Raw genomic sequence first — 26,910 nt, 5'->3', positions numbered from 1 at the left:
TAATTAAGAGATTATTTTTCAATTTTTGTATGTTTGGGCACATGCTGATGTAGTCAGTTTTCTGGTGCATTCATTTTTCAGACGTTTTAGATTTATAAAAAACATGAAAACTGTATTTTGTTCTGCAGCACACAAACGTGCTAGCAGTGTCTTCCTATTTCAGATCACTCTTACACCATTTATCACTCTTTCAGATACTTTTCCTTACAAACGGCTGTTTGGGAAGAAGATTTTGTCTGTCCTGCTGGAGAGGTCCATGATGGTCCATCTATCTACTTGACAATTTTACATGGTGTATACTAGCCTCTTCCAGTCAACAGAGGTTTAATCAACTGTTGATTATAGATTTAATCTTTTAATGCTGTAAGTTCTTTAGCTCTAAATGAACGGTGTTGAGCTTGCATTTCTGTCAGCTTAATATCCAGAGCACCATCTTGAATTTAATAAGATTTGATGCCATTTGGTGTCCTGTGGAATCCTGGTAATTCATGACTCTGAGCAGCCACATAGAGCCGCACAGGATGGAGCAAGGCTCACAGGCCAATCCTAATGGCACTTCTCAGGCCCATGTGGTTTTTTTCCTGTCCACCTCAGCTCTTCTCCAGGTGTTTAAGACATTGGATTCCTCTTTGTAGTAGCCCACTGGCTTGTATATGTGAGTGGATGATGAATCCTTCAGTCTGTCAGTGTCTTTGACTAGCTGTGCCCTAGGGATCCCGACACTGTACAGGTTTCACCGTTGGTACCCATGAGAGGCCAGGCATGGTAAATGCCTTTAGTAAAGGTTGATAGAATGCATGTGCCAGCCTGTAGGCATGTTTAACAAGCCTAAATCGACGGGTGCTGTGGTGGGACTGCCCTTGTGTCCCCATTCGTTCCGAGTGGGGTGGGGGCAGATGAGAGGCATACCTTCTTTGCTTTTGTAGCCCTCACCAAGAACCAAACAGCACCCCCATTTCAGCAGGTGGTAGAAGGGGCCCTGCCCAGCAGGCGTGCCAGGATGGGCAGCTGGTCCAGTTTAGGGATTCCTGGGATTCCAAGCCTAGCCCGATGCAGGCGTGGTGGCCCTTTTGGGACAAGTGTGGAACCTACAGTCTGTGGGTAGGCGGTGCTGGATCAGCCCAGACAAAGGGTTGGAGGATCATGGCTTTGTTGTGGAGTCTGCTTCCTGGAACAAGCCTTGTCTCATTAGATTGTAGAGGCCGGCTCCTCTGGGTTGTCAAGCATTGTGCCTGCTGCATCATATGATCAAACTGGTTTAGTAAGAATTCTGTGGGATAGCCCAGCCTGGAGGACTCTTCCCTGACTTGTTAGCGTAGGCCTTCTCCAGGGACCCAGGCCCCCGTGGATAGTGTGTGTCAGGGGAGAGGGCTTGAGTTCAGTTCTGGTTACACCTCTTCTCAGGCCCTCCGTGTGTTCTGTTTGAAGGGTCAGTCTGTACTGCTTGCACAGATGAGTAGCTCTCACAGTGAGAAGTCCACATTACTCTCTGGATAGTGGTGAGTAGTTGGGGCTTTCCTTTGTTGGTGAAGAAAAGATCAGTAGGCATTGGCAGGGAGCCAAGCTGCCCTTCTGGGTGACTGTAGAGCAGGAACCTTGTGGGTTCCATAGAACCTGACCAAGTGTGAGGAAAACTGAAGAGGAGTAGGCACTAATTCGTTCGGGCTGATCCTCTAAGTTCTCATCCTTTTCATTAGTAGGCTGGTCGTGGATAACCTTGGCTTGGTACTCATGTTCTCTCAGCACAGGGCTGGACATCCTCACACCCAGCCTTGGGAATTAGCCTTGTAGCCTAGTTTTCAAACAGTCTTAGCAAGGAGTACTCACAAAGTTCTGACCAGCTGCCTGTTTCCCACTCTGTACCAAGCACAGGATTGGGGATGTATCCTTGCCTGGATAAACTTAGATTTTCTACAACAAATCATGGGAAGGAATGCTTCAGAGCTGGTCAGGGTTGTTGGTACACCCAGGTGACAGTGGGAAACTTTGCAGGTGTCCTGGCCATGGGAGGATGGGACTGCTGCCTAGTTTGGGTTTCAGCAAACCCTTTCTTTGGGAAACAACTTGATGTTGCAATAAAATTTTATTGGTACCAGCCCATTAGATGGTCTTCAGTGTCTTGAAACTTCTGGAGGCATGCCATAGTAAGGGCCACAGAGATCCTTATGTTTTTAAAATCATAGGACGTGCCTGCCAGGCCATATCTCTGCTGCTCCTCACACTGACTCTCAGCTTCTGTCCTCTGTGTTGAGAACCTGAGCATCTGTCGTGGGCTGGTCTGACTCCTGGCCTGCACTGTGCTGCCCTCATTCTGTATCCTTGGGATTGGGAGCCCGGGAGCACTCAGCGTGCAGGCAGTGGTCCTGAGTTCTTTGTCTTGAGTCAGACATTATGTTTCCATTTGGGCCACCAGGAAAGGCAGAATGATTCCCTGAATTTGTGTTTGAAGGCTTCTGTTATTGAGGACTGAGTGGGGCTCAAGGGACAGAGAGGCTGCTTCATCTCTGATGAGGGAACTCTTGATTCTAAATCCTCTCAGCAGCAAGCTTAGACTAAAAGGTATTCTTAACTCAGGTATGGCCTCAGGCTGGAGGCATCATTAACCCAGGTTATAGGTGAGGAAGCTGAGGGACACTAATCTGTGCCCAACATGGTCCCCAGTTTGCAGTGTTGTAGCATATTTCAGAGGTAGATCAACTGAGCAGCAAATGATGTTCTTTGTCCTTCCTGAGATGGTAGTGGTGGGCACAGGTAGGTTTGAGTGCTCCCACATGTACCCAGGGTCTGTTCTCCCTTGCTATGCTGTCTGGCTTTCAGGAGTGGAGGGATAAAGACACATGTTTTAGATGTGACCCCCAAGCCCTGTCCCATCAGCAACTCCCTCAGCGTTACACCATCCTACAATGCAATCAGACCAAGCACCTGTGGTAAAGCACTAAGCTCTGTTCTGCCTCAGTTTTTGTGTGCGAAGTAGGTGCTTGTGCAGCCCCACCCCCAACCCTACCCCATGGCACCATGAAATGGTCTAATGCTTAGGGCATTCCTGTTTTATGGCTGCAGTCATCTGGTAGATTCTGTGGATAGCAGGCATTGAGCCCTCGTCATAGACTGTCCCTTGGCTCAATGCCTGCTCAATGCCATGGCTGTCCCTTGCTGCCTCACCTGCCCCAGCCTCCTTCCAGGGGTATAGTTTCAGCTGCCCTTCCTGACCGGGCTTTTTGTCTTCCTCACCCCTAACTCTTAGCCCCCCATGCCATTGCTCATGCTGAGCACCTGAGGCACACCACACTTGGTTTTGAAATTTGCCCCTTAGGGCTGCTATGATTTCTCTTCCTACCCAGAGCTTCTCTTCTCCCATCCTAGCTAAGGATGATCCAGCTGCTGAAGTCATGATTGGCCTGGTTCCTTGTAGGCACAGAGGATTGCACCATAGCTACATGGGTGTGGCTGACCTTGAAGCCAGCATCCCAGGGGGCTATGTGTTGGCCAGAAGCAAACATGGGCCGTGTTCCTCTTGTAGGCGCCTGGCTGGCCATGACCTCATGCTCCAGCTTTCCTGGCCCTGTTGGGTCTTGCTGAACCTGGGCAACTTGAGAGCAGTAGGCAGGAGGTAGGTCAGGAGCCTGTGTTGAGTACATCACCAGAGCATTGCTCCTCCTCAAAACACAGCATCTACCATTCTGTGGTCAAGACTGGAGGAGAGCTAGGCTGCTTCCTTGTCCTCTTCTTTCCTTGAGGCAGCTTGTAGAAGGAGCAGGTTAGAGGCTATATCTGCTGTTCAGGGCCTGGTTCTTGATACCAGGGTGGCAAAGGCTCCCATCTTCTGTGGTGCCACCTGGGAGGCCTGAGGGATGAGCCAGGGAAATCTACAAACACAACCACAGCTGTCCCCCACCAACCTGTAGGTCAGGAACACCTTTCCAGAGAGCATTTTTTTCAAGGGAGGACAGAAGGGAGCCTACAACCAATAGAATGGGAAGATGATCCTGGGTATTGCAGGATTTAAGATGGAGTTGAAAGGTTGTATAGGATTGGATGCAGTGGCGTCTGAAAAGGTCAGAAGAAGTGTGCCCCAATAGGTCTCTCCACCTCTCTGACCCCCAGCCTCATACATAGCCTGTGAGCTGGGCTTGGTGGCCACAGGGATGGACTGTGTCTTGTAGGTTCACACTTTGCAGGTGAGGGGTGTAGCACTTCAGGAACATTCACGCAATTGCCTTAGACAACTTCAGTGAGCTTCATGCATTGGGGTGTTCAGTAGAAGTTTTCATGTAAACATGTGTTCGTTCTTTTTTGTTGGGTGTAGTACTTCATTATATGAATTACCATATTTAGTTTTTTATAAAAAATTATCTGTGTGTGTGCATGTGCACATGTTACAGCATATTAGAGGACAGCTTTGTAGAATTGATTCTCATTGCAGCCTTATTTATATGGTATCTGAGGGCTGAATCCAGGTTAATAGGCTTGAATGGCAAATGCTTTTTGCCTGTAGAACCATTTCTCAGGCCCTGTATTTTAAAACAATGGAGAGCTGGGATTACAGGTGCATACACTATCACACCTAGTGGTTATGCAGCTTTGGGAATTTAAAACTGTAGCCTTTTTCTTACATGGCCAGCGCTGTAACCACCCAGCCCCCTGTGGTTGTTTTCCTGCCAAGATGGGATCTTCTCCATTATCCCAGCTCTTCTCAAGTCCTGCTTCGGTCTCCTGAGTAGCCAGGATTACATGTGTTCCTCGTTGGCTACCATGCTCAGCTCTAAGGTTCTCTCTCTCTCTCTCTCTCTCTCTCTCTCTCTCTCTCTCTCTCTCTCTCTCTCTCTCTTTCTCTCTCTCTCTGTGTGTGTGTGTGTGTGTGTGTGTGTGTGTGTGTGTGAGCTACTTGCATGTGTGCTGTGGGTTTAAGGCTGTCTTTCCCACAGAGCTTTTATCAAGTCAGCTGGTCTGTCTCTAAGCAGTAAAGTTCCTCCTGGTTGTGGTAGTCCTGCTCTTTCAAAGTCATTTAGTCTGTTCCAGGTCCTTTAAACTGTCTATGGCCTTTAGAATGAACTGATCATTCTCTGTGAAAAGCTGCTGGAACTTTGGCATTGTGAAGAGGTGACATATAGGCTCCTTAAACTTGGTACACACTCCATGGTTGTGCTCTCGGGTTTATTAGGCTTTGCTTTATTTTATTATTTTATTATTTTGCTTTTTTATTTGGGCCCTCATTTTGGCTGCCTTTCAGAGTTGGTTAATCCTTTCTGATGCAGTGTGTCCGCAGTTGGCCCCTGCTTTCCCTCTGCAGAAGTGCTACTGGGCTCTTTTGTGTCCTCTGTTGGCTCTGTGCTTCTGATTGAGGGACTGGGTTCTGGTCCCCAAGTCTCAGCTGTCCACCCTTCTGCTCAGGACTGTGTGCTGTCTGCTAATGAACAGTTCTGCCTTGGGTCTTCACCATGGAACTTACCTGTTGGCAGCTGGATGTGTTTGTTTTCCTGAACGTGCTCCGAGCTTTGTTCTAGGGTGTAGTGGCTCGGAACTGGATTAATCCTTTCATGGTCTGTCTTTACACTTTTTGCTGCTCTGCTAGAGCAGCGTGTAATCCAGGCTGATTCTGCCAGGCCCCAGACATGCTCTCTCTGAGCCTGTGAATCGGTGGTCCTTCTTGGTGGTGGGAACAAACTTGCTTTCAGACTTCATGTTAGGGCTTGGTCCTGCTCTCCTCTGCTGAACTTTCCCATGGCTTCCTTAACCCTGCCCTGACCGTCCTCAGTGAAGATTCATCTGGTTCTTAGTTCTGGCTGCCCTCACTGCCCTGCCTGTAGTCTTATTCCACAGGCCCTGCCATCTGCCTCAGTCCTGTTGTATACCATGCCCCAAAGTTCCTCTGAAGGCATGAAGGCTGTCAATTTCCCCAGTACCACAGACCAATGCCTGTTATGTTATCATATTTAAAACCATTTGCGTGTTTGTATGCCTGGCATTCATATGCCCGAATGCACATGTGGAAGTCATAGGACAGCTTTTGGGAGTCAGTTCTTTCCTACATTGGGTCTTGAGTGTATACTTTGGCTATAAGGCCTGATGGCAGATACTTTTACATGCTGATCTGCCTCACCAGCCCATACCATCATACTGTTCCTGTTCTTTGCAGGTTTTAGTTTCCCACTCACAGGAAGTAGAGTCTGTCCCAGTGACTGTGTCGTCTCAGTTGGAGGTAGATGTCTCCATCACAGCATGTTATATTTGAAAAGCTGCCCAGGACATGTTCCTGGGCCCCAGGCTGATAGCTTGGGCGGAGGAAGTCAGCACCCAGGTTGGCAAGCCTAGGCTTGAATATTGTGTCATAGTGCTTAGCCATCACACTTTGGGGAAAACTTCTGAGGTGTCCTTGTCCCAACTCCTGAGTTGACGGGTGTGTCCCAAGGAGCCACAGGTGCTGGAGTCCCAGAGTTCTTAGTTGGGCCCAGCTGGGGGTTTGGTTTCCTTTGTATGTCTTATGGTGGACAGGCAGCATGGGCCAGGTGCTGTGTAGGTAGCAATTTGTGGCTTGATCAGAGTAAAGGCAAACAGACCAGAAATCACAAAGCTGAGCTGCTTTGATTTATGCAGAGTGGATACAGTGTTGGGGACTGAAAGCAAATGGGCAGGACCTGCCACCTCATGGGTAACTTGGAGATCCACGGTCTGATGCAGGAGTGTTGCACTGTGAGCCCTAGGTTACCCCTCCACATATACGCCAGTGCCAGCCCTGGTGCAATTGGACTGTGTTGTCCTCTGGCCCATTGTGAGGCCTTCCCACAGTCTCTCTGGACACAGCATATTGCCTAGACCAGATCTGCTCCCTTCTGCCAGTTCCCTGACAGGATGAAAAGAAATTGCTTTCTGCATTTACATGTGTTAGTATTAGAAACTTCTCAGCTCAGCAATATCCCTGTACAATGTGGCTTTGTATGTTTTGCTCATTGTTTTCTTGGTCTGAATTCCTAGATTTGTAAAGTAATGAAAAAAATTCTCTTTTTCTTTTAAAACTAGTTAAAGCCATCATTTTCTTGTTCTTCAGTAGCTCTTCTCTTAATACTGTTTTCTGTCATGAGCCACGGGTTCTACAAAGAATCAAGAAAGGAAGGCCCAGGAGGTGGCACAGCCCTCTGAGGACATATGATAGGCTGCCAGGGTCCCAGGGTCTGGATACAGCATAGCTGCTGACCTCGATATGACTGTCATGTTGTGGTGGGTGAGGCCAGAACTTTTTGCTAGTTGCTCCTACTTGATAGGTTTTCTTCCTTCATCCCAGGGCCTGACACACTTGCTCCTCACTAGTGTCTGAAACATGCAGGTACATGCGTCTCTACACACCCTGAGGTAGCCACTTTAGCTAATTGTTACTGTGCCCTGTCCTTAGGGCTGGGGGCACTGGTTGCCCAGCCCCAGTTTGTCCCAGAACAAATGATGATTTGACATCAGGTAGCAGGATGGGTCAGCTCCTTACCCTTGTGCCTCTGGCTAGCACACCTCCCAATTTTAGCCTTAATTTTAAAATCTGGAATTTATCTTGGGTGTGTTCTGGGGATGTCTAAGCTCAGAGTATACTTTCCAGCTGGTATACACCATCAGGCCTCAAAGTTAGTTCTTTACAGAGAGTTCCATGTATGTTTGCAGCCTTATGCCTTTCACATTCCTTCCTGTCACACCACATCATGTCCCTGAGACTACTGTGTTTTCACTGTGGAGAAGCACGTGCCTGGCATGAGCACCGCAGTGTGTGTTTTTAACACATGCACAACATAGAGCTGCTTCTCAGGTCAAGGGCCTTTGTGTTCCTTGTGGTCTTGGGTCTTCATTGCTCTGCAGCCCCAGGACACCCATCTCATGAATATCTTACCTCTCCATGCAGGCATTTGGCCAGGCACATACAAACCACAAGAAGGTGGCTGCTGACGGTGAGAGCCGGGAGGAGAGCCTGATCCAGGAGTCGGCCTCCAAGGAGCAGTACTACGTGCGGAAGGTGCTGGAGCTGCAGACAGAGCTGAAACAGCTGCGCAATGTCCTCACCAACACCCAGTCTGAGAATGAGCGCCTCACGTCTGTGGCCCAGGAGCTAAAAGAGGTAAGTGCCTGGCATGACATCTGCCACTGTGACAGGGTTCCTGTGGGCTCCTTGAGGCTGCATCTTGCTCCTGTGGTCTCTGTGCCTGCACTGTGCCCATCTCAGCGGTGTCATGAGTCCTCTGAGCAGGCCCTGACCAGCATGGTGGTCCATCTTTCCTGGGGCCAGGCCCGGTGTCCACAGCATGCCTTGCCATTGGTTGACTGTTTGCTTGAAGAGCGGTTTTGGGTTTTTTGTCTGTTTGGTTTTTGTCTCACAGAACTTGGCTATGCATGAATGGTGAATGGTAGGCCACACCATATGCAAGGAGGAATATCAAGGTAGAGTAATGCAGCCAGAATAATGAATGGCCCAACTTGTGATTTGGTAGCCACAGACACAGAAATCAGCCAAGAGTCACAGAGAGGAATCTGTGGAACTCTGAGCAGGGAGGTTGAGGACCCATTCCTGAGAGTCTCCGTGTGAGCTAGAATCCTGGCTGAGGTCTCCCTGTCATGGCCTTAGGGTTAGCCTCGGGATCCTTCAGGCTTGGGATAACACTGGCTTTACCTCTCACTTGCTCTAGAGACCTAGACAGAGCCTTGTCTTCAGTCTCTGAAGCCCTTTGTAGAGGACCCTGCGTTCCCTCACTGCACACCTTCCAAGCTCTCTGCGCCCCTTCCTAGTTGTGGAAGCCTACCCTCTGCAGCTTATGTTCTCACGAGAAAGTCAGCTGAACACAGGCCAGCAGGGTGTGCTGTGCAGGACAGGGCCCTGGAGGTAACTGCCTCCCAAGCAGGAAGTCACAAGAGGGAAAATGGGAGAGGCTGTTAGGAGAAAGGTAGTAGGAGAGGTCATAAGGAATCTCCATAGGTCAGCAAGACCAAATCCAGCTGTGGGCCAGTGCCAGACAGTGGGGGGACAGTCATGTTAACACGGGTCAGCAAGACCAAATCCAGCTGTTGTCCAGTGCCAGACCGTGGGGGGACAGTCATGTTAACACGGGTCAGCAAGACCAAATCCAGCTGTGGGCCAGTGCCAGACAGTGGGGGGACAGTCATGTTAACACGGGTCAGCAAGACCAAATCCAGCTGTGGGCCAGTGTCAGACAGTGAGGGGACAGTCATGTTAACACAGGTCAGCAAGACCAAATCCAGCTGTGGGCCAGTGCCAGACAGTGAGGGGACAGTCATGCTAAACCAGGAGACCACAGCAGAACATAAGCCAGACCTAAGAATGGTGTGAGAACAGAACCTCTACCCTAGACAGGTGTGCAGATGGCGAAGGCTGAAGGCTGCCTGTGGCTGGGCTGGGGGGACCCTCCACAGACCTGGAGACAGAGAAGGGGACACTTAAGCAAAGGCGGCTAAGGGTGTGCAGGAGACTCAGGATTTCCTCCTAAAGCATAAACAGGAACAACAGGAATCTCTCCCCCACCCCAGACGGGCCTGGCTTCAATTCATTGACCTCATTTCCAGCCCTGAACGGCCATCCTGCCTTCTAGGTTGCCTAGGGGCTGAATGTGGGAGACAGTCCTGCACTGGCCTTTCAGGAAGGAGGAGCAGACAGATGGATTGTCACTGGGACTGCTTCTCTTCCTCAGTGACAGCCCCTCCTCCACCCTCACCAGAGCCACACTTGTGGGAGGAAATGAGATCATGTGCTGGGCTCCAAGAGTGGAAGCTGCCTTTCCCCCACCCCCTATTGAGACTGAGCTCAAGACCTCAAGGACCCCACACCAGAGGAAGTGACTACTCCCTGTTATTGATGGCCCCTGGGTCAGAGTCCTTGGGCCTGCAGAGGCTTGACTACAGCACACTCTCTTGGCCTGTGCTCTGCTGGACTGACAGCTAAAGCCAGAGTTAACTTTACAGCACCAGGCAACCTTACCTGTGTCAAATGGTTTGAATGTCTTAGACCCTGTCCTCCTAATGACTCTCTCAGTGTACTGTCACATGAAGAAACTGAGGCTTATGTGGTAGAACCATTTTAGGGTCCTGATTGTGATCTCTGTGCTGTGTGAAGGGCCAATAGTAGACACCTCAGTCAGTTTTTGTTTTTTTGGCTTTATTCCTGGTAGGTGGATGGGCATTCAAGGAATGGCTTGTTGCAGACATGACACTGTTTCTCAGATGGATGTCTGGAGGCCCATTAGTCCCAGTACAGGATAAGAATGTTCCCCTTGGTGATGAGTGGACAAGTATCCTGTGTGGGAAGGGTTGGGAGCTCAAGAGACCAGAAAAAAGACTGACAGTCCCCTAACACAGAGGCCTCTTGAGCCAGATGGTTGTCACACCCCTCATGCTGGTGAGCAACTTGAGGTTAGGGGGTCCAGGTAAAGGAGAGCAGGTGGCTAGGACCTCAGATGCTTGGCCTCCGAGTCCATATGCCCACTACTTGCATCTGGGCTGGTCATCTGCACAGAGCAGAGCCTGTACCTTGCACTCTGGGCTGACATCAGACACTCGCCCTGGGAGGAGATGCTTTTCTGAGGGAAAACTAAACCCCTGTGGCTAGTTGGAGCCTGCCGGAACTCTCAGGAGCTGTGCATGTGATGGGCGGAGGTGGCAGGCAGCAGGCCAGCTGAGCCTCTCTGCTAAGCCTGGTGGCTTGGGTTGGAAGCAGTCTCCATAGAAAGAAAGTGTATGTTTGAGTTCTGTACTGTCAGCAGAGAAGGTGCATTTAACCTGTCACGTGATGTTACCTTGCCAGCACATGACTTAAGTATGTGTGCACATTTCTCTTTGCCTGTCTTTCCACAAGGACACCCATCCACAGTCCATGCAGGCCCATACACTCCACCAAAGGGAAATTCTTTCCTGGATCTGGGTCTAGCAGTGGCAGAAGAGTGGAAGTTCTAGAGAGCCTCAGGAGGGTCAGGTTTACAGAGGCACTGAGGACTCACACAGCGTGTGGGCTCTGCTGTAGGGATATAACACTCCCGTGTGGCTCTGGACCTGGTGCTCTCATGCTCCTATCCTGGCCTTCTGCCTCTGTCTTCAGTCACATAGCCATGTAGAAACTACCACTGTGCATCTTACCACTGCCTTCTAGGACTCTAATTGCTACCACATAAGCCCTGGGGTAATGGTGGCCTTGGACCTTGCCCTGAGGGCTGTGGCCACATGGACCCACTTTGTACATGTTTGAGTTCTTTCTTTCTTTCTTTCTTTCTTTCTTTCTTTCTTTCTTTCTTTCTTTCTTTAATATTTATTTCATGTATGTGGGTACACTGTTGCTGTCTTCAGACACACCAGAAGAGGGTATCAGATCCCATTACAGATGGCTGTGAGCCACCATGTGGATGCTGGGAATTGAACTCAAGACCTCTGGGAGAGCTAATGATGTGCACCACTACATGGCAGTATTGATGCTGCAGCTGTGGCTGTAGTGGCAGTGGTGCTGCTCCTCTCTCTCCTCTTCTTCCTCCTCCCCCTCCTCCCTCCTCCTCTCCCTCTTCTTCTTTCTCTTCTCCATTTATATGTTATTTTGTTTCACTGATCCAACACTACTGTTTTGTGTTTCCCCCTGCACGACATCTTATGAGGCAATATGGCCTTCAGAAGAACATACAGATGTGATCAGGAGCAATTCCTGTAGATGCTGGGGGGACAGAGCTGTGGGCCTGGGCTGCTTCCAGAGATCTGGAGCAGGTGTGCTGTTGGCCTGGGGAGGCCATCCAAGCATTGGGAACAGGGGTTAGAAACAAGCATGGAGGATATGGGGGTTCTTTAGGGACCATTGGTGTGTGGAAAACATCTTCATTTATCACAGTATGAAAGCGGTCTGCATCTGGTGAACAGAGGTCAGGAATCCTCTGAACAACTACAACGTATCGGATAGCAAGGACAGTGGAGGATGCTGTGACTCTGTGTGTAGGGCCGAGGCTCCTGAGTCCTGTCTTCAGTGCAGGCAGTGCAGGGTGAGAGGTCCACGGCCTGGGGTTGGTTGTGCTCCTTTGACCCTGCACTAGCCTCTCTCTGTGACGGTCTTCCCAACTCCTCACATATGACGTGGAGACGGAAACCAGCTTCCAGCAGCTTTATTGAGATGGTCCACATCCTGTACAACTCACTTAAAAGTGTGCTCCATACTTGCTTCTCATCCCTGTTCCTAATGCTTGGATGGCCTCCCCAGACCAACAACACACTTGCTCCAGAACCCTGAGCAACAGTTCCAGCCCCACTGCTCTGTCATCCCTAGCACTGCCCTCAGCATCTACATGGTCACAGGAGTGTGTGCCATCCTGCAGCTGTTTTTCTTTTTGTGGTGCTGAGGATGGAACCCAGGGCCTTGTATTCTGTGCCGGGCAAGACGCTGTCCCTGCCTTTCAGTTAATGTTAGAGTGTTTCATCATTCCAGTACTCTCCAACCCCTCTTTAGCCCCACTAGTCTACTTTCCTGTTCTGGATCTTTCTTACAAGTGGAATCATAGGGTGCATAGTCTCTTTGCTGGCTTCATTGACTAAGCAGAATGCCTTTATGCTCATTCGTGTTGTAGCAAGTGTCAAGACGTCATTCCATAATGTGGCGGAATAACCCTGCATTGCAGAGACAGACCATGCTTTGTTTATTCATTCATTTGCCAGTGGATACTTGGGTCTCGTTCACCTGGAACACTGGGAACACTGATGTGCAGGGTTCTGCGTGCTTTGTTCTCTGGTGTAGACATATGCAAATGAGCCCCAGTGTTGACCCCACTTAACAGGTTACCACTCAGATGGCCTCATCTTCCAGATGGAGCAAAGGGGGCAGAGTTAGGGCGTGGGCGAAGTCCTGAGTGAAGTGTATTGTGTGACGGGGCAGGACCATGTTAGAGACACCAGTGCCTTGCTCAGGTCCAGGAGAATGGTAGAGCCTTCCCAGTGAGGCTTAGAGGGATGGCAACGTCTTCCTCTAGTCCACAGTGACTGCTGACCGTGTGCAGAGAACACTCGGCCTGATGTTTATGGCCTGAAGAATGCTCCCCTCAGACCGCTCCTACCTAGATTAGCTAACCCCACCTCCTTGTTCCGCTGTATACCACAAACCCCGCCTCCTTGTTCTCCCACACTGCTTCAGTTAGGTGAAAACCTGGAGCCTGCAGAGCTCAGCACGGTGAGAGCAGGTTGGGTCACTTGCCTGAAGTTCCACACCTGAGAGAAGTGGAAGAGATCAGACCGTGGATGTCTGCTGCTCTGCACAAACCCTGCTGCCCTGGGCTTCTCTCCTCCAGACAGCCATATAGTTGCCCAAAGGGCTCACAGCGTACCTTGCTGTGCTGAGCCCCCTGTGATACTTGGAAGCCACATGTGCTAGGGCTAGCTTTAGAGCTATAGAAGTAACCACACAGCATTTTTCTCTGCCCCTGCAGATCAACCAGAATGTGGAGATCCAGCGTGGTCGCCTGCGGGATGACATCAAGGAGTACAAGTTCCGGGAGGCCCGTCTACTTCAGGACTACTCAGAGCTGGAGGAGGAGAACATCAGCCTGCAGAAACAAGTGTCTGTGCTCAGGCAGAACCAGGCGAGTCTCTGGAGTAGTGTCACCTCTGGGCATCTTAGTCCTTTCACCCACCCACCTTCCCCTTCTCTGCCTCGGTCCACATACCTGTGGCCAGGACCAGTGGGACCTCCACAGTGGAGACAGGGGAATCAAAGCTCACAGCATCTAGCACTATAAGAGCATGAAACAAGGCCTATGACTTTAGTATGACAAGTTCCCAGGCCAAGAGTAGCATGACTCTTCCTGGGAGTCTGTTTCTGCTTAGCAGAGATAGGTACTGATGGCATACCAGAAAATCTGCCTTGGCGAACCAGTGATAATATTGAGCTTACTTACAGGAGCATGATTGAGGAGAAATCTTAGGAATATGGGTGAAGGGTTACTGGCAGGGGCATGGGTAAAGGGTTACTCACAGGGGCATAGGTGAAGGGTTATAGGGGCATGGGTGAGGGGTCACGGGCATGGGGGAGGGGGTTACAGGAGCATGGGGGAGGAGTCACAGGGCATGGGGGAGGGGTTACAGGGATGGAGGTGAAGGGTTACAGGGACATGGGGGAGGGATCACAGGCATGGGGGAGGAGTTACAGGGGCATGGGTGATTCCAGAATAGCTACATCACTAAAACCCTTGCGTCTTGGCATGGGTGATGACCTCTAACAGTTGCTAGATGGGGTTCTCTCTTCATTTAGCCTTTTGTTTCCTGTCTACTTTAGCAGACACTGAGATAGCTTGGGCAGGTTTAGGGGACAGGGGACAAGGGACAGGAGGGAGGGAGTGGCTAGAATCTTGGGTGAGCGTCTAATGCACTTTACCCTTCCTTCTATGAGAGCATGTGTATAGGCCTGATCTTGTGAGGGTCTCCGAGCTGGGTAATCATGGCTGCTCTGATTTCGAGACAGCAAGGGCCATGTCATGCCTGGAGGACAGTGTTCCACATCACCAAGGTATGGGGGAAACTCAGATAGATGAACCGGCTGTACTAAGACCCCCAGAGACTGACCATGAAGCCTGAAATACTGCCATGGCTCTGCCTGTTGTAGGGATGGAGGATGTACCCTCTGCCTGTGGCAGGGATTAGGGAGTCCTCCTGGATGGGTAAGGCTTAGAACCACACAGTGCCTGAACATGCACCCCATGTTCAGAGATGCCCTAAGATCTGTAGGCAGCAGGGAACTTCTTTCTTCTCAGGAAATCCTAGACTCTACCCCAAATGCCATGGGTACTGTGCTTGCTTTGGTTAGAGCCTCTAACAGCTGATCATCTCACTACAGAGGCCTCACCGTCACTGTCACCGTCAGGGACCTGGCATTTATCCCATGCAGGAAGAAGCCCGTGTGTCAGGGTAGAAGCTTCCGTGCTTGCACAGCAGTCAAGGGATGGACTCTGGAGCTGGATAACCACAGGAGCAGGGCTCACAGCTCTAGCCTGTAGCTCATAAGCATGAGGGGCCACTGGGGAGAAGAAAAACTGAACCTCAAGGAGACCCCGCCCTGAGTGGAGTCATTCCCCATGGGAGGTTCCTGTGCCCCATTCAGGGCACTGGAATGTGGGCACACTTACAATAAATAGTGTACCAGGTTTTCCTCCCTACCCCAAATCCAGAGAGATTCATTCATTACTTTCTTACTGTTACAGTAAGAGGTTTTCATATATGCCCACAAACCCTGAGCCACACATTAAGCATCAACTTCCATTTACTCGTTCTGTGTCCACTCCTAAATCATGTCGCATTAACAAGACCAGTTAGGCCTTCCCACTCTCCGTCTAGCTCTCCTAGGCCTGCATCGTGAGGGCTCATGCTGAGGCGTTCAGCCTGGGGGGAACATCCAGTTTACTTATTTGGAAATATAATTCAAAATAGTGGTCATAGCACACAGCAAAGAGTCTATTTTATGTGCCTTAAAATACCTGGTTATGGCTGGTGAAGTGGCTCAGTGGGTAAAGGCGATTATAGTGCAAGTCTCGTGACTTGAGCTCAGCTCCCAGGACTCATACACATGAAGTGGGAGGAGAGAGCCTCCACCGTGCACACACACACCGCGCACACACACGCAGATGTACACACATTTAATAAAGAGAGATTTGGTTAGCTGTTAATGTTCCTGAGTACTGTTAGAGAATCAGTACCTACTGGTGCTAATTCTCAGAAACATAATAGGAATTTGGCAGCCTCCATGGTGAGTCCTTAGCCGTGGCATTGCAGGTTCCATGTGCACACTCCAGGCACACTGGTCCTGGCAGTGGGGCTGGAAGTTTCTACTGCTTCTAGTGCTCTAGACACCCCCTCCTAGCACCTGTCTTGCTCCATGCTGGAAGTGGCCTTAGCTGTAGCCACTGCCCTCTGCAGAGTAGCATTTCATTCCATGTGTCCTTGCTCTTTGTGCTGGGGGGAGGTGGTGTCCTGACGTTGTCCTTATTTACCAACCTGAGTGGAGCCTCTGTACTGCCCTGATGTGGGAGTGCTTGCATTCTTCCCTAGGTGGAGTTTGAGGGCCTCAAGCATGAAATCAAGCGCCTGGAGGAGGAGACAGAGTACCTCAACAGCCAGCTAGAGGATGCCATCCGGCTTAAGGAGATCTCTGAACGGCAGTTGGAGGAGGCGCTGGAGACGCTGAAGACAGAGCGGGAGCAGAAGAACAACCTGCGCAAGGAGTTGTCGCACTACATGAGCATCAACGATTCCTTCTATACCAGCCACCTGCAGGTCTCCTTAGACGGCCTCAAGTTCAGTGATGATGCTGTCACCACAGAGCCCAACAATGATGCCGAAGCCCTGGTCAATGGCTTTGAGCACAGTGGCTTGGTCAAATCATCCTTGGACAACAAGACATCCACACCCAGGAAAGATGGCCTGGCTCCACCCTCCCCCAGCCTCGTCTCCGACCTGCTCAGTGAGCTCCACATATCTGAGATCCAGAAGCTGAAACAGCAGCTGGTGCAGGTGAGCGGGCAGAGCCTCATGCCCCATCCCTCCCTCTCCCCATGCCTTCCGCAACACTGTAAGCTGTGCTTTTGTGACATGTGGCTGCCTTTAACTTCCTCATACCATACATGAAATTCTTACTGGTAAAGAGTAGTGTCCCAGAGGAGTAGGTTCCTGATTACTGTGCAAGGTTTAGTACCTTGGTACCCATGTTGCTCCCTTTGCTACCCAAATCATGTATGGGTGAGGTGACCTGTCCCTCGTGTAACTCCTACCTACAGACCACAGCTAGTGTCTTTGCAGGGCCATACATCATCATATCTGAAAGTTTACTGTTGATCTATAAATGAGTGTTCTCCACAACATGAGAAAGGGAAGTGGTGGAGAGCTGGGACACTTAGGGACCCTGCCAGCATGCACTGGACCCAGAGTTCCACACATGAAGCCCAGCTCCGCCCCAACCCCAACACATGTTTAGTGACCTCTTATGGATGAGCACTATTGTTGGTGATAGTCATGGTCGCTGTGGTGAATTCTGTCCAGTCTGCTGTCAACCAGTGGCATGGCCAGGGAATTTGCATAGCCCTTGGCCCATCTGGCTCAGCATGAGATGTTGTTTGGTCATCCTAGAGTCTTCTAAGCCTTGTTGACCTGTTTTCCTGCTACATCTACCTTTGCAGATGGAGCGGGAGAAGGTGGGCCTGCTGGCAACACTGCAGGACACACAGAAGCAGCTGGAGCAGGCTCGGGGAACCCTCTCTGAGCAGCATGAGAAGGTGAGTCGACTCACAGAGAACCTTAGTGCCCTCCGGCGCCTGCAGGCTGGCAAGGAGCGACAGACCTCGCTGGATAATGAGAAGGACCGTGACAGCCACGAAGACGGTGACTACTATGAGGTGGACATCAATGGGCCTGAGATCCTGGCCTGCAAGTACCACGTGGCCGTGGCTGAGGCTGGCGAGCTCCGGGAGCAGCTCAAGGCATTGCGCAGCACACACGAAGCTCGTGAAGCCCAGCACGCAGAAGAAAAGGGCCGGTATGAGGCTGAGGGCCAGGCACTCACCGAGAAGATCTCTCTGCTGGAGAAGGCTAGCCACCAGGACCGAGAGCTGCTGGCCCATCTGGAAAAGGAGCTGAAGAAGGTGAGCGATGTGGCTGGTGAGACCCAGGGCAGCCTGAATGTGGCTCAGGATGAGCTGGTGACCTTCAGTGAGGAGCTGGCCAACCTCTACCACCATGTGTGCATGTGCAACAACGAGACACCCAACCGTGTCATGCTCGACTATTACCGTGAGGGCCAGGGCAAGGCTGGCCGCACCAGCCCGGAGGGCCGTGGGCGCCGGTCACCTGTCCTCTTGCCCAAGGGGCTGCTGGCCACAGAGGTGGGCCGAGCAGATGGTGGGACTGGGGACAACAGTCCTTCACCCAGTTCTTCACTGCCGTCACCACTGAGTGACCCCCGCCGGGAACCTATGAACATCTACAACCTGATCGCCATCATCCGAGACCAGATCAAGCACCTGCAGGCAGCCGTAGACCGTACGACCGAGCTGTCCCGGCAGCGGATTGCCTCGCAGGAGCTGGGCCCTGCTGTGGACAAGGACAAGGAAGCACTCATGGAGGAGATCCTCAAGCTGAAGTCCCTGCTGAGTACCAAGCGGGAGCAGATCACCACACTGCGTACCGTGCTCAAGGCCAACAAGCAGGTGAGAGGAGTGGGAGGGGGCGCTGTTGCCTGAGCCCGCTGCGGGGGGGGGGGGGGGGGCGCCGCCACTAGAGCCTGCTGGGGATGGGGGCGGAGGGGAGCACTGCCACCAGAGCCTGCTGTTGGGGGGGAGCACTGCCCACTGCCTCCAGAGCCCGCTGGGAGGGCACCTAGGCCTGTGCCATCACCTTGTTGCTGCTGTCTCCTGCTGTCTCCTTCCTCAGGGCTTCCAGCCAGGGGCTGGAGTGAGTGTGGGGATTAGAGGGTGCTTTAACTAGAGCTTTTCAGTCATTAAGTACTGCTGCTTCTGTCCACCTTACAGTTTCTTATGCTGTGGTAACAGAGAGCAGTGGTCTGAGTGCCCTGTCGAGTGCCCTGTGGGTTCTCCAGGACAGGGTCTATGGTACATCATTTTTCCCTGCTAATCAGGGTTGAAGCTGGGACTTACTGAGGCAAACTGGCATGCCAGGAGCATGGCTAGCATTTTGTCCCGACAGCTGCATGAGAAAATTTTTTTTCCAGAGAATTTTTCATGGTCAGCAGCTTCACCTTGGGCCCAGGACTTTACACCCTTCACCACCCCACTTTCTACTTCTCTGTCCTCCAGACAGCTGAGGTGGCCCTGGCCAACCTGAAGAGCAAGTATGAGAACGAGAAGGCCATGGTGACCGAGACCATGATGAAGCTACGGAACGAGCTCAAGGCCCTCAAGGAAGACGCAGCCACCTTCTCCTCCCTACGTGCCATGTTTGCCACCAGGTACCTGCAACACTGTGACACTCTCCCTTCTGCAGCCTCTCTTCCCTGGAGCTACCTGTTAGCCTTACCCACAGCCTTCAGCCTCGTTCCTGAGTCCTGCAGACCTGTTGGTTCAGCACTGTAGTAGCCCTGCCAGGCCCCCAACACAGCTCAAGGTTTGGAGACTACAGCCTCCAGCCCAGTCCCAACATGTGTGTGGGGCTGCCCTTCTCGACTGAGGAGGAGGAAAGATTGTGTGGTTCCAGGTCCCTCAGGTGGCTGCACCCCAGCCTTCCGTGCCTCTTGTAGGCAGGTGCCATTTTGGTAGACATTCAGCAGAGGTGTGCATCCATTTCCCTGTTCCCATGGCCCCCAGAAACGTGGTTTTCATTTCCCTCTTCATGACCCTGGAGGCTCCATTTCTTGTGCTTTGAGCATAGGAGTCCTCGAAGCAAAGGGCTAAGGGAGTGAGCTCAGGAAATGGAAAGTATAGTTGTGAAGTCCAGTTACCAGTTACTGTGCAGTGGTGACAGATGCGGCCCAGACTAGTTTGTTATTCCTCTCCTGTAGTGTAGTCCGGGCTCCAACACAGCCAGTTTGCCATCCATTCCCAGCCTTCCTGTCAGGGAAGGGCAAGCGAGCTTTAGGCCTGGGGTTATGCAGTTTCCTTCCTCTCCCCTGGGGGTTCTTCCTGCGGCCTGGGAAAGAGCAGTCTTAAAGGGTGGAAAACAAGGTCCCTGCCTATCACCCTCCAAAGACAGGTGGTGCCACCTGCTGCTCAGTGTTGGAATGACAGTGTGGGGATTAGCAAGGCTGAGCACTGAAACTGGGACAGCTGGCCGTTTCCTGTAAAGTGTGAGAAGCTGAGACAGGATGGGCCGGGACCCGTTTCCCTCCCTCCAGCCCAGCTGCTTCCAGTCTCTTAGCATCCCTGCAGGTAAGTCCTGCCAAGGCAGGCACAAGCAGAAGAGTCCAGCATTTCTCCGGACATTTCCTACCTGATCTTAGGGGAAGAAAAACATTTTTTTTGAGACAGGGTCTCACTATGTAGCCCTGGAACTTGCTATGTGGATCAGGCTGGCCTAGAACTCATGGAACTCTTCTTCCCTCTGCAGCCAACCCCACCCCCACCCCTATTCCTACCCCACCCCCTTGGTGGGATTAGGAAAGAATTCTTGTAATTCCTCAGCATCTTGTACAAATCATAACCTTTGAAGTTTGTTCTGTTTAAAGACCTGACTTTTCTGGTGAATCCGGGATTTCAAACATATGAGGAAGACAGTATGTAGTCTCTGAGGGGAGCTCTTAGGTACCAGCTGGGTGTGGATAAAGCAGGGCCATGGGTAGCAGAAGGGCAGTGCTTAGAGCCCATGTGCCCACCACCACCTCTAGAGACACTTGCCCAGTGTCATAAGATTCCACCAGACCCAAACTAGGCAAGTGTGCCGGTGTCACCCAGGGAACCTTGGCCAGGCTCTCTCCCTCCACTCGATGGGGGTGGGGCATGCTGCATCACAGCAGGTGGAGGCTTGGGAGCTATACTCCTCCCTGGCTCGGATTGTCACTCTGCAAAGGCTTACTAGCCACCAGATACGGTTTGCAATAGTCTCAAGCTCAGTCCTCTCTCAGTTTACACCCAGATCCTGGGAGCTAGTGATGTCTCAGTATCTGAGATACCTTTTTGTTCTTAAAGTGGGAGAGAGCTTACTGGAAGAAAGTCAAATGGATGAGCGCCAAGCCTTGCTTATCAGAACCACTTCAAACCTGCAAACAAACACCCCATGTCTTAGGGTTTCTGTTGCTGTAATGAAACACCATGGCCCAAAACTACTTGGGGAGTGTTTATTTTACCTGATAGCTTCTAGTCAGTCAGGGAAGTTAGGGCAGGAGCCGATGCAGAGGCCATGGAGGAGTGCTGCTTACTTGCATGCTTGCTCAGCCTGCTTTCTTACAGCACCCAGGACCCAGGCATGGTCCCACCATGGTGAGCTGGGCCTTCCCACATCACTAATTAGGAAAATGTATCACTGGCTTACCTAAAGAGCAATCTGGCAGAGGTGTTTTCTCAATTGAGGTACCCTCTTCCCAAATGACTATAGTCTCTGTGTCAGGCTAACATAGAAACTAGCCAGCACTCCTCACGCCTTCTGCCCTCTCTCCCTGCAAAGAAACAACTGCAGTACCACTGAGTTGAAGGTAACCTTACTGTTCTGTTTGAGCACTGCCTCTCTCGTCCTGGTCATGGCCTTATTCCAAAGGAGCCTTTGCACTAGGAACCAGAACAAGCTTCACCAGCTCTGGCCCCAGCTTAGGCTCCAGGAGAGATGCCTTGGAGTGGAGTGGGGCACCTGGGCCTGCTCTCCCTCTCAGCCTCTCAGCTGGGCTTTGTCTCCACAGGTGTGACGAATACATCACACAGCTGGATGAGATGCAGCGGCAGCTGGCCGCTGCCGAGGACGAGAAGAAGACCCTTAACTCCCTGTTGCGCATGGCCATCCAGCAGAAGCTGGCGCTCACCCAGCGGCTGGAGCTGCTGGAGCTGGACCATGAGCAGACCCGCAGGGGCCGCAGCAAGGCCGCCTCCAAGGCCAAGCCAGCCTCACCGAGCGTAAGTCACACCTGCGCCTGTGCCAGCGAGAGGGCGGAGGGCGCCGGGCTGGCCAACCAGGTGTTCTGCAGTGAGAAGCACAGCATTTACTGTGATTAGGGCTGTGGGGCGCCGCACACCTAACGTCCGCTTCACCTCAACTAACCCAGCTGCAGCAGCGGGACAGCAGTGCTAGGCCGCTCCTAACGTGACTAACGCACAGAGGGCGGCACTCTAGGCAAGTGGCAGCATTGGGGTACATCTGTAACCAGGACACTTTGAGCTTTGTGCTGCTTTTCATGCCACAGCCCCGCCCCCAGGATATACCATGTCAGTTGCTGTCCTTTGGGATGCTGGTATCAAAAGTAGGGGTGAAGCTGCACACCTTTGTGGAAGACAGTGGAGTGAAAGTTTTCCAGGGCCTCCAGGCACTGTTAGGGAACCCAAGGGTGAGTTCTCCTCTGGACACTCACAGGGGCAGAACCTGAGTTGAAACTTGCATGTTGCTCGCATGTGTCTAATATCAGCACTTGAAAGCAGTTTTGTGAGGCTCTAGCCTGCATCATAGGACTAGCCTAGGTTAGCTCGCTGTGGCTGGCATAGTTTCATGAAGAGTTTCCTTGTAGTTTGTGCAGCATCTCACTGCTAACCACATCCAGGATGGCAGTCCCAGAGGGAATGGACCAGAGAGCCCGCATTCTGCAGTGAGCCCCCACACCTCAGACACGATAACCATAGCCCAGGCAGACAGTGCGGCTGCTCCAGGGTCTCATCTCAAAGATCTGCATGCTGCTGTGTCCTGAGAGGTGACAGATTAGCAGGGCCTGAGGGCCTAGGTCTCCTTTCTTGACGAGAGTGTTCCAAGTGCCTGGTCAGACCTTGGTCCTTGGTTCAGAGCCTGTTATTTGGTCCTTTGAGATCTGCAGCTTGTGCTTGGGTCTTTTCCTAGAAGTTGTCAGACCCAAAGAAGCAGTGTTTTGAGAACTATTAGTGCTATACCAAACTGCACGGCACAGTAGAGCCCAGCTGTGTGCTAGGGGACTTTTTGTGGGCCCGGAGCTGTGCTCAGAACTGGCAGGTAAGAGTTGTGTGGTTCTCGGTGCAGTTTGTGGATACTACAGAAGGAAGAAAGGCCTCCGAGGGCTCTCTTTTTCCAGATGCTCTGTCAGTGCGGAGCTGTGGCATCAGATCAGGTGTGTGCTTTAGTGAGTTGTAAAACAGGACTCTGCTCAGTATTTCTCTCCCAGTCCCCATGGGGCATCATCTAGTCTTGAGACTCCATCTCCCATAACAGCTGCTTGGCTGTTTCTCCCTGTGGAAAGGCATCTTTCATGGTGTGGAATGATTGCTATCCAATATGGCCCTGTAGTCTCTCAAACAGCTTTCTCTTTCTCTCCCCTGGATCCTGGGGTGCCCCAGTCTGCTCAGATTCTCGGCACCACATGGCCATACACTGGGAGCAGAACAGGCCACACGTGTCCCTTGCATGTCCATCCTGGGAATGGCTGCCCGCATGCCCACCCAACCTTCTGCCTTTCTTTCTCTTTGGGCCAGAATGCAGCTTCTCTTAACACTGTATGGGGCTTTGTGGACACTTGGAGCCCCATCCCCTAACACACATGCAGGCCTCCTCTGCCAACTAATGTGCTCGCGCACTCCCAGAACAAGAGCTTTAGCTGTCAGTGAGCAGGGAGTGGCGCGCGACTGATTTCTAATGCTGTCTTGTTTTCTCCTGTTTTCAGCTGTAGAGTAGCTGCTGGGAGGAGGCGGCCACCCGGCCCTGTCACACGGCAGCCCCTCCCCCTCCCCTCCTGTGGCCCATGCAGAGGAAGGAAGGGCAGCCTAAAGTCCACTTAGAAATGTTTGGATATGCCACTGTAATTCTTTTCAAAATAGCGTTCCCCAAGTTTTTAATGGGAGAAAGAAAAAAAAAAAAAAAAGCTTTACTATTGAGAATGCTGCAAGCTGCTGCTTGGGAAGGTCTCTGTGTGGCCGAAGAACCTGCTTCCACAGCCACCGCGCTGCCAGGCTCTCTAGGGGCCTGCTGGACGCCTGCCACAGGCTCTCCTTATTACACATGCTCCTTTTTTATCCGATCAACCTGTGCACTTTTGATATTTTGATATTATATTTGCTTCCTTAATTCCTTGCATAGAGACGGTCTCCAGTGCCGTGGTCTGTGCTCATGGTCCTGTAGCTGTCCGTCCTGGCTCTGATGTGTTGACCTACGTCAACACAAGGTAGAGCTGTGCTCCATGGTGTGTAGCTAGACTTCGGGTGAGGCTCCGACCCGGCAAGGAGCTGGCCAGTGTATCCACGCTGTGGTTCAGCAGCCTTTAGAGGACACGGCATTGTGGTTCATGTTTGAAATTACAGATTTTAAATGCCATGTTCATTAAGAAATCCAGGGTATTCCAATTCTGGGGTTTTTCATATTGTATTATTATTATTATTCTTAGGAATAGTTCAATGTAACAAGAAGAAAACTTGACCTTTGCTCTGGTTAAAACAGTAATAGGCACTTGAAAGCATAAATTATTGAATGAGTAGTATTACCTACAAATTCCAGAGTTTTCTGGGTTTTAGGACATTGTGAAGCATGACTGACTAACAGAATTTTATACAACTGCACCAGTGAAATTCCAAATTGGAATTGTTTTGTTATTCTGGTTGTCGTGCCAAATTGTGGTACACTTAGAAAATTCTACAGCCGTCGATTTTCAGGTGTTCAATTTCAACACCTTTTTGTTAGTAACCATTGCCAGTAGTGCCTTCATCAGTTCAGGGAGGTGTCCCAGCCAGGTCAGGTCTCCAGGACGGGCAGCAGTGGAGAGCTAGTTGGGAATGCTGAAGGCCATTGTGGACCAGCAGGTACCTGCCTCACTTTGTACTTGGGCATCTTCATTGAGGGAGAGAGAACAGTGATTGTGCAAAATTCTGTTAGTCAGTGATTCTTCACATGCAAATTCAGGGGCTTAGAAACAAAACAAACACACAAACCTGGACTGTGCTTTGGGAACCAAATGGACTTCATGGGACAAGCTAAGCAAGCTGTACAGACATCACGTTTGTGAAGAGCTGAGGGCGTCAGGAGAGCCGGCGAAGTCGGCATGTGAGTGGGGAAGAGGGTTAGCCATAGTGTTCTTTGCAAATGTGAAAGTCAGACATTGTATCTTCTCTTGCTTGGCGTAACTAATCGCTGTTAATTTCAGGAAACAGAAGTCAGTAAAACTCCTTAGTAAACTCCTTGCTAAGTGAGGTTCAGGGTGTGGTCAAATTGGTACTAGTGGAGGGGGCGAAATTGTCCTCCAGCCTAAAAAGGGACAAATTATAATAATATAAATTGTTGAGAATTGAAGAATTCTGTTTCCTGGAGTGAGCATTTCTTATTCCTAGTTGTTGGGGCTCTTTGCCTTCTGTTACAGTGTTGATTCATACAAAATATTGTTACATTTAAGATAACATCATCTGTATGGGGTATTTATTTGCAATGATGTCTAAGTACTGTATTTTTTCTGTGTGTTACCTTAGTGTCAGAATGTTGGTCTTTATTTTAAAAGTCATATGCATGTTCTCCTGCCAAGGCACCTTTACACAGACTCAAAACAAAATAATGAGCAGATGCCTTCAGTTTCTGAGAAAATGAGGCCAAGTGAGAAGGCATAGGAAGGTTAGACGAGCTGAGACTTCTGTCATGGCTGATGGCGGACCGTCTCCACAGCCAGCACACATAGGAAAAGTGGGCCTGGGTGACGAGTCGCGTTGGTAGGACCAATAAAGAATAATAAAACAATTGAAGCACATGCGTGCCCTCTGTGATTGCTTCACTCCTGCACCAGGTGACCGCTTCCAGCGTGCACGGTAAGTCTGGGACCCCAACAGCCAACCCTAACGGTCACTGAAGGTGCTGGCCGGAAACAACCTGGGATTTATCCTTGGGAGGCAGGATTCTCCTCCAGGGTTGCCCACATTATTCAACGTGAAGACTGACAGCAGGGTGGTCAGAACCCATTGCAGTTTGTAGGACTCGTGGCACAAATAACTTGTGTTTCCTGTACTGGCCAAAGTCTTGCTTCAGACCTAGGAATGAATAACTCTTGGGGACAAGGGTGATTCATTGTCAATATAAAGCTGTATTTAACTGTAGAAATATGTACAGAGATACACAGTGCTTTGGTATAACTGCGAGTGTGAGAACTTGGGGCAGTGTCTAACTCCTTAGACAGATGCCAGGATATTCTCCGGTCATGTCTTCTGTCAACCTTGCCTACCCAGGGTCTCCCTCCAGAAGCCTGCCCCGGTCTTCTGCAGTCTCCTTTCTCTGGCAATACTTTAGGTAAACAAGACAAAGAGGTAGAACTCAAATTACTGAAATAAATAAAAACAGATATACTACTGGTTTTACAAAAATATTTATATATATATATATATATATATATACGCACATACACACATACATACTTTATATAAATGTCTGTGTATATATATGTATGTATAGTGGATCATTGTGCACCAAAAATATTGACTCTCTTTTTTTTTTTTTTTTTTTTTTTTTTTTGGTTTTCCGAGACAGGGTTTCTCTGTATAGCCCTGGCTGTCCTGGAACTCACTCTGTAGACCAGGCTGGCCTCGAACTCAGAAATCCGCCTGCCTCTGCCTCCCGAGTGCTGGGATTAAAGGCGTGCGCCACCACGCCCGGCTAATATTGACTCTCTTAAGCCCAAAATAAGAAAAGAACTGTTGGAGCTGACGAGATGGCTCAGCGGGTAAGAGCACTGACTGCTCTTCTGAAAGTCCTGAGTTTAAATCCCAGCAATCACATGGTGGCTCACAACCACCCATAGTGAGATCTGACGCCCTCTTCTGGTGCTTCTGAAGTCAGCTACAGTGTATTTATGTATAACAAATAAATCTTTAAAAAAAAAAAAAAAAAAAGAGCTTGATATAGCTGTCTCCTGTGAGGTTCTACCAGTGCCTGGCAAATACAGAAGTGGATGCTCACAGCCATCCATTGGATGGAGGACAAGGTCCCCAATGAAGAAGCCAGAGAAACCAGGGCGCTGAAGGGGTTTGAAGCCCCATAGGAGGAACATCAATATGAACTAACCAGTACCCCCAGAGCTCCTTGGAACTATACCACCAATCAAAGAAAACACATGGTGGAACTTGTGGCTCTAGCTACATATGTAGCAGAGGATGGCCTAGTTGGTCATCAATGGGAGGAGAGGCCCTTGGTCCTGTGAAGGCTCGATGCCCCAGTATAGGGGAATGCCAGGACCAGGAATGGGAGTGGGTAGGTTGGGGAGCAGGGGGAGGGGATAGGGAATTTTTGGAGGGGGAGCTAGGAAAGGGGATAACATTTGAAATGCAAATAAAGAAAATATCTTTAAAAAAAAAAGAA

At 50.6% G+C, this 26,910-nt stretch overlaps 1 protein-coding gene across 2 annotated transcripts in view; it reads left to right on the top strand.

Moving 5' to 3' along the window:
- Bicd2 (BICD cargo adaptor 2) overlaps window positions 1-25,850 on the top strand; it is a 45,779-nt gene extending 19,929 nt beyond the window's left edge. Inside the window, exons 2-8 of one of the 2 annotated variants that reach the window (XM_021180118.3) lie at window positions 7,880-8,092; window positions 13,425-13,577; window positions 16,036-16,497; window positions 17,160-18,185; window positions 18,792-18,943; window positions 21,320-21,530; window positions 23,252-25,843. In XM_021180118.3, coding sequence (XP_021035777.1) covers window positions 7,880-8,092; window positions 13,425-13,577; window positions 16,036-16,497; window positions 17,160-18,185; window positions 18,792-18,943; window positions 21,320-21,530; window positions 23,252-23,257 — 2,223 coding nt within the window. In that variant the 3' untranslated portion in view covers window positions 23,258-25,843. Of the gene's footprint in view, window positions 1-7,879; window positions 8,093-13,424; window positions 13,578-16,035; window positions 16,498-17,159; window positions 18,186-18,791; window positions 18,944-21,319 lie in introns of both variants that reach the window. The other variant, XM_021180117.3, reaches the window with a different exon arrangement.
- The last annotated feature ends 1,060 nt before the right edge of the window (window positions 25,851-26,910 follow it).

This window comes from Mus caroli, unplaced genomic scaffold (assembly GCF_978045245.1).
Source record: "Mus caroli unplaced genomic scaffold, Mus_caroli_1 scaffold_15, whole genome shotgun sequence".
Classification (NCBI taxonomy): Eukaryota; Metazoa; Chordata; class Mammalia; order Rodentia; family Muridae; genus Mus; species Mus caroli.
The sequence above is the reverse complement of the archived record's forward strand: the minus strand, read 5'-3'. Positions and strand labels throughout refer to the sequence as shown.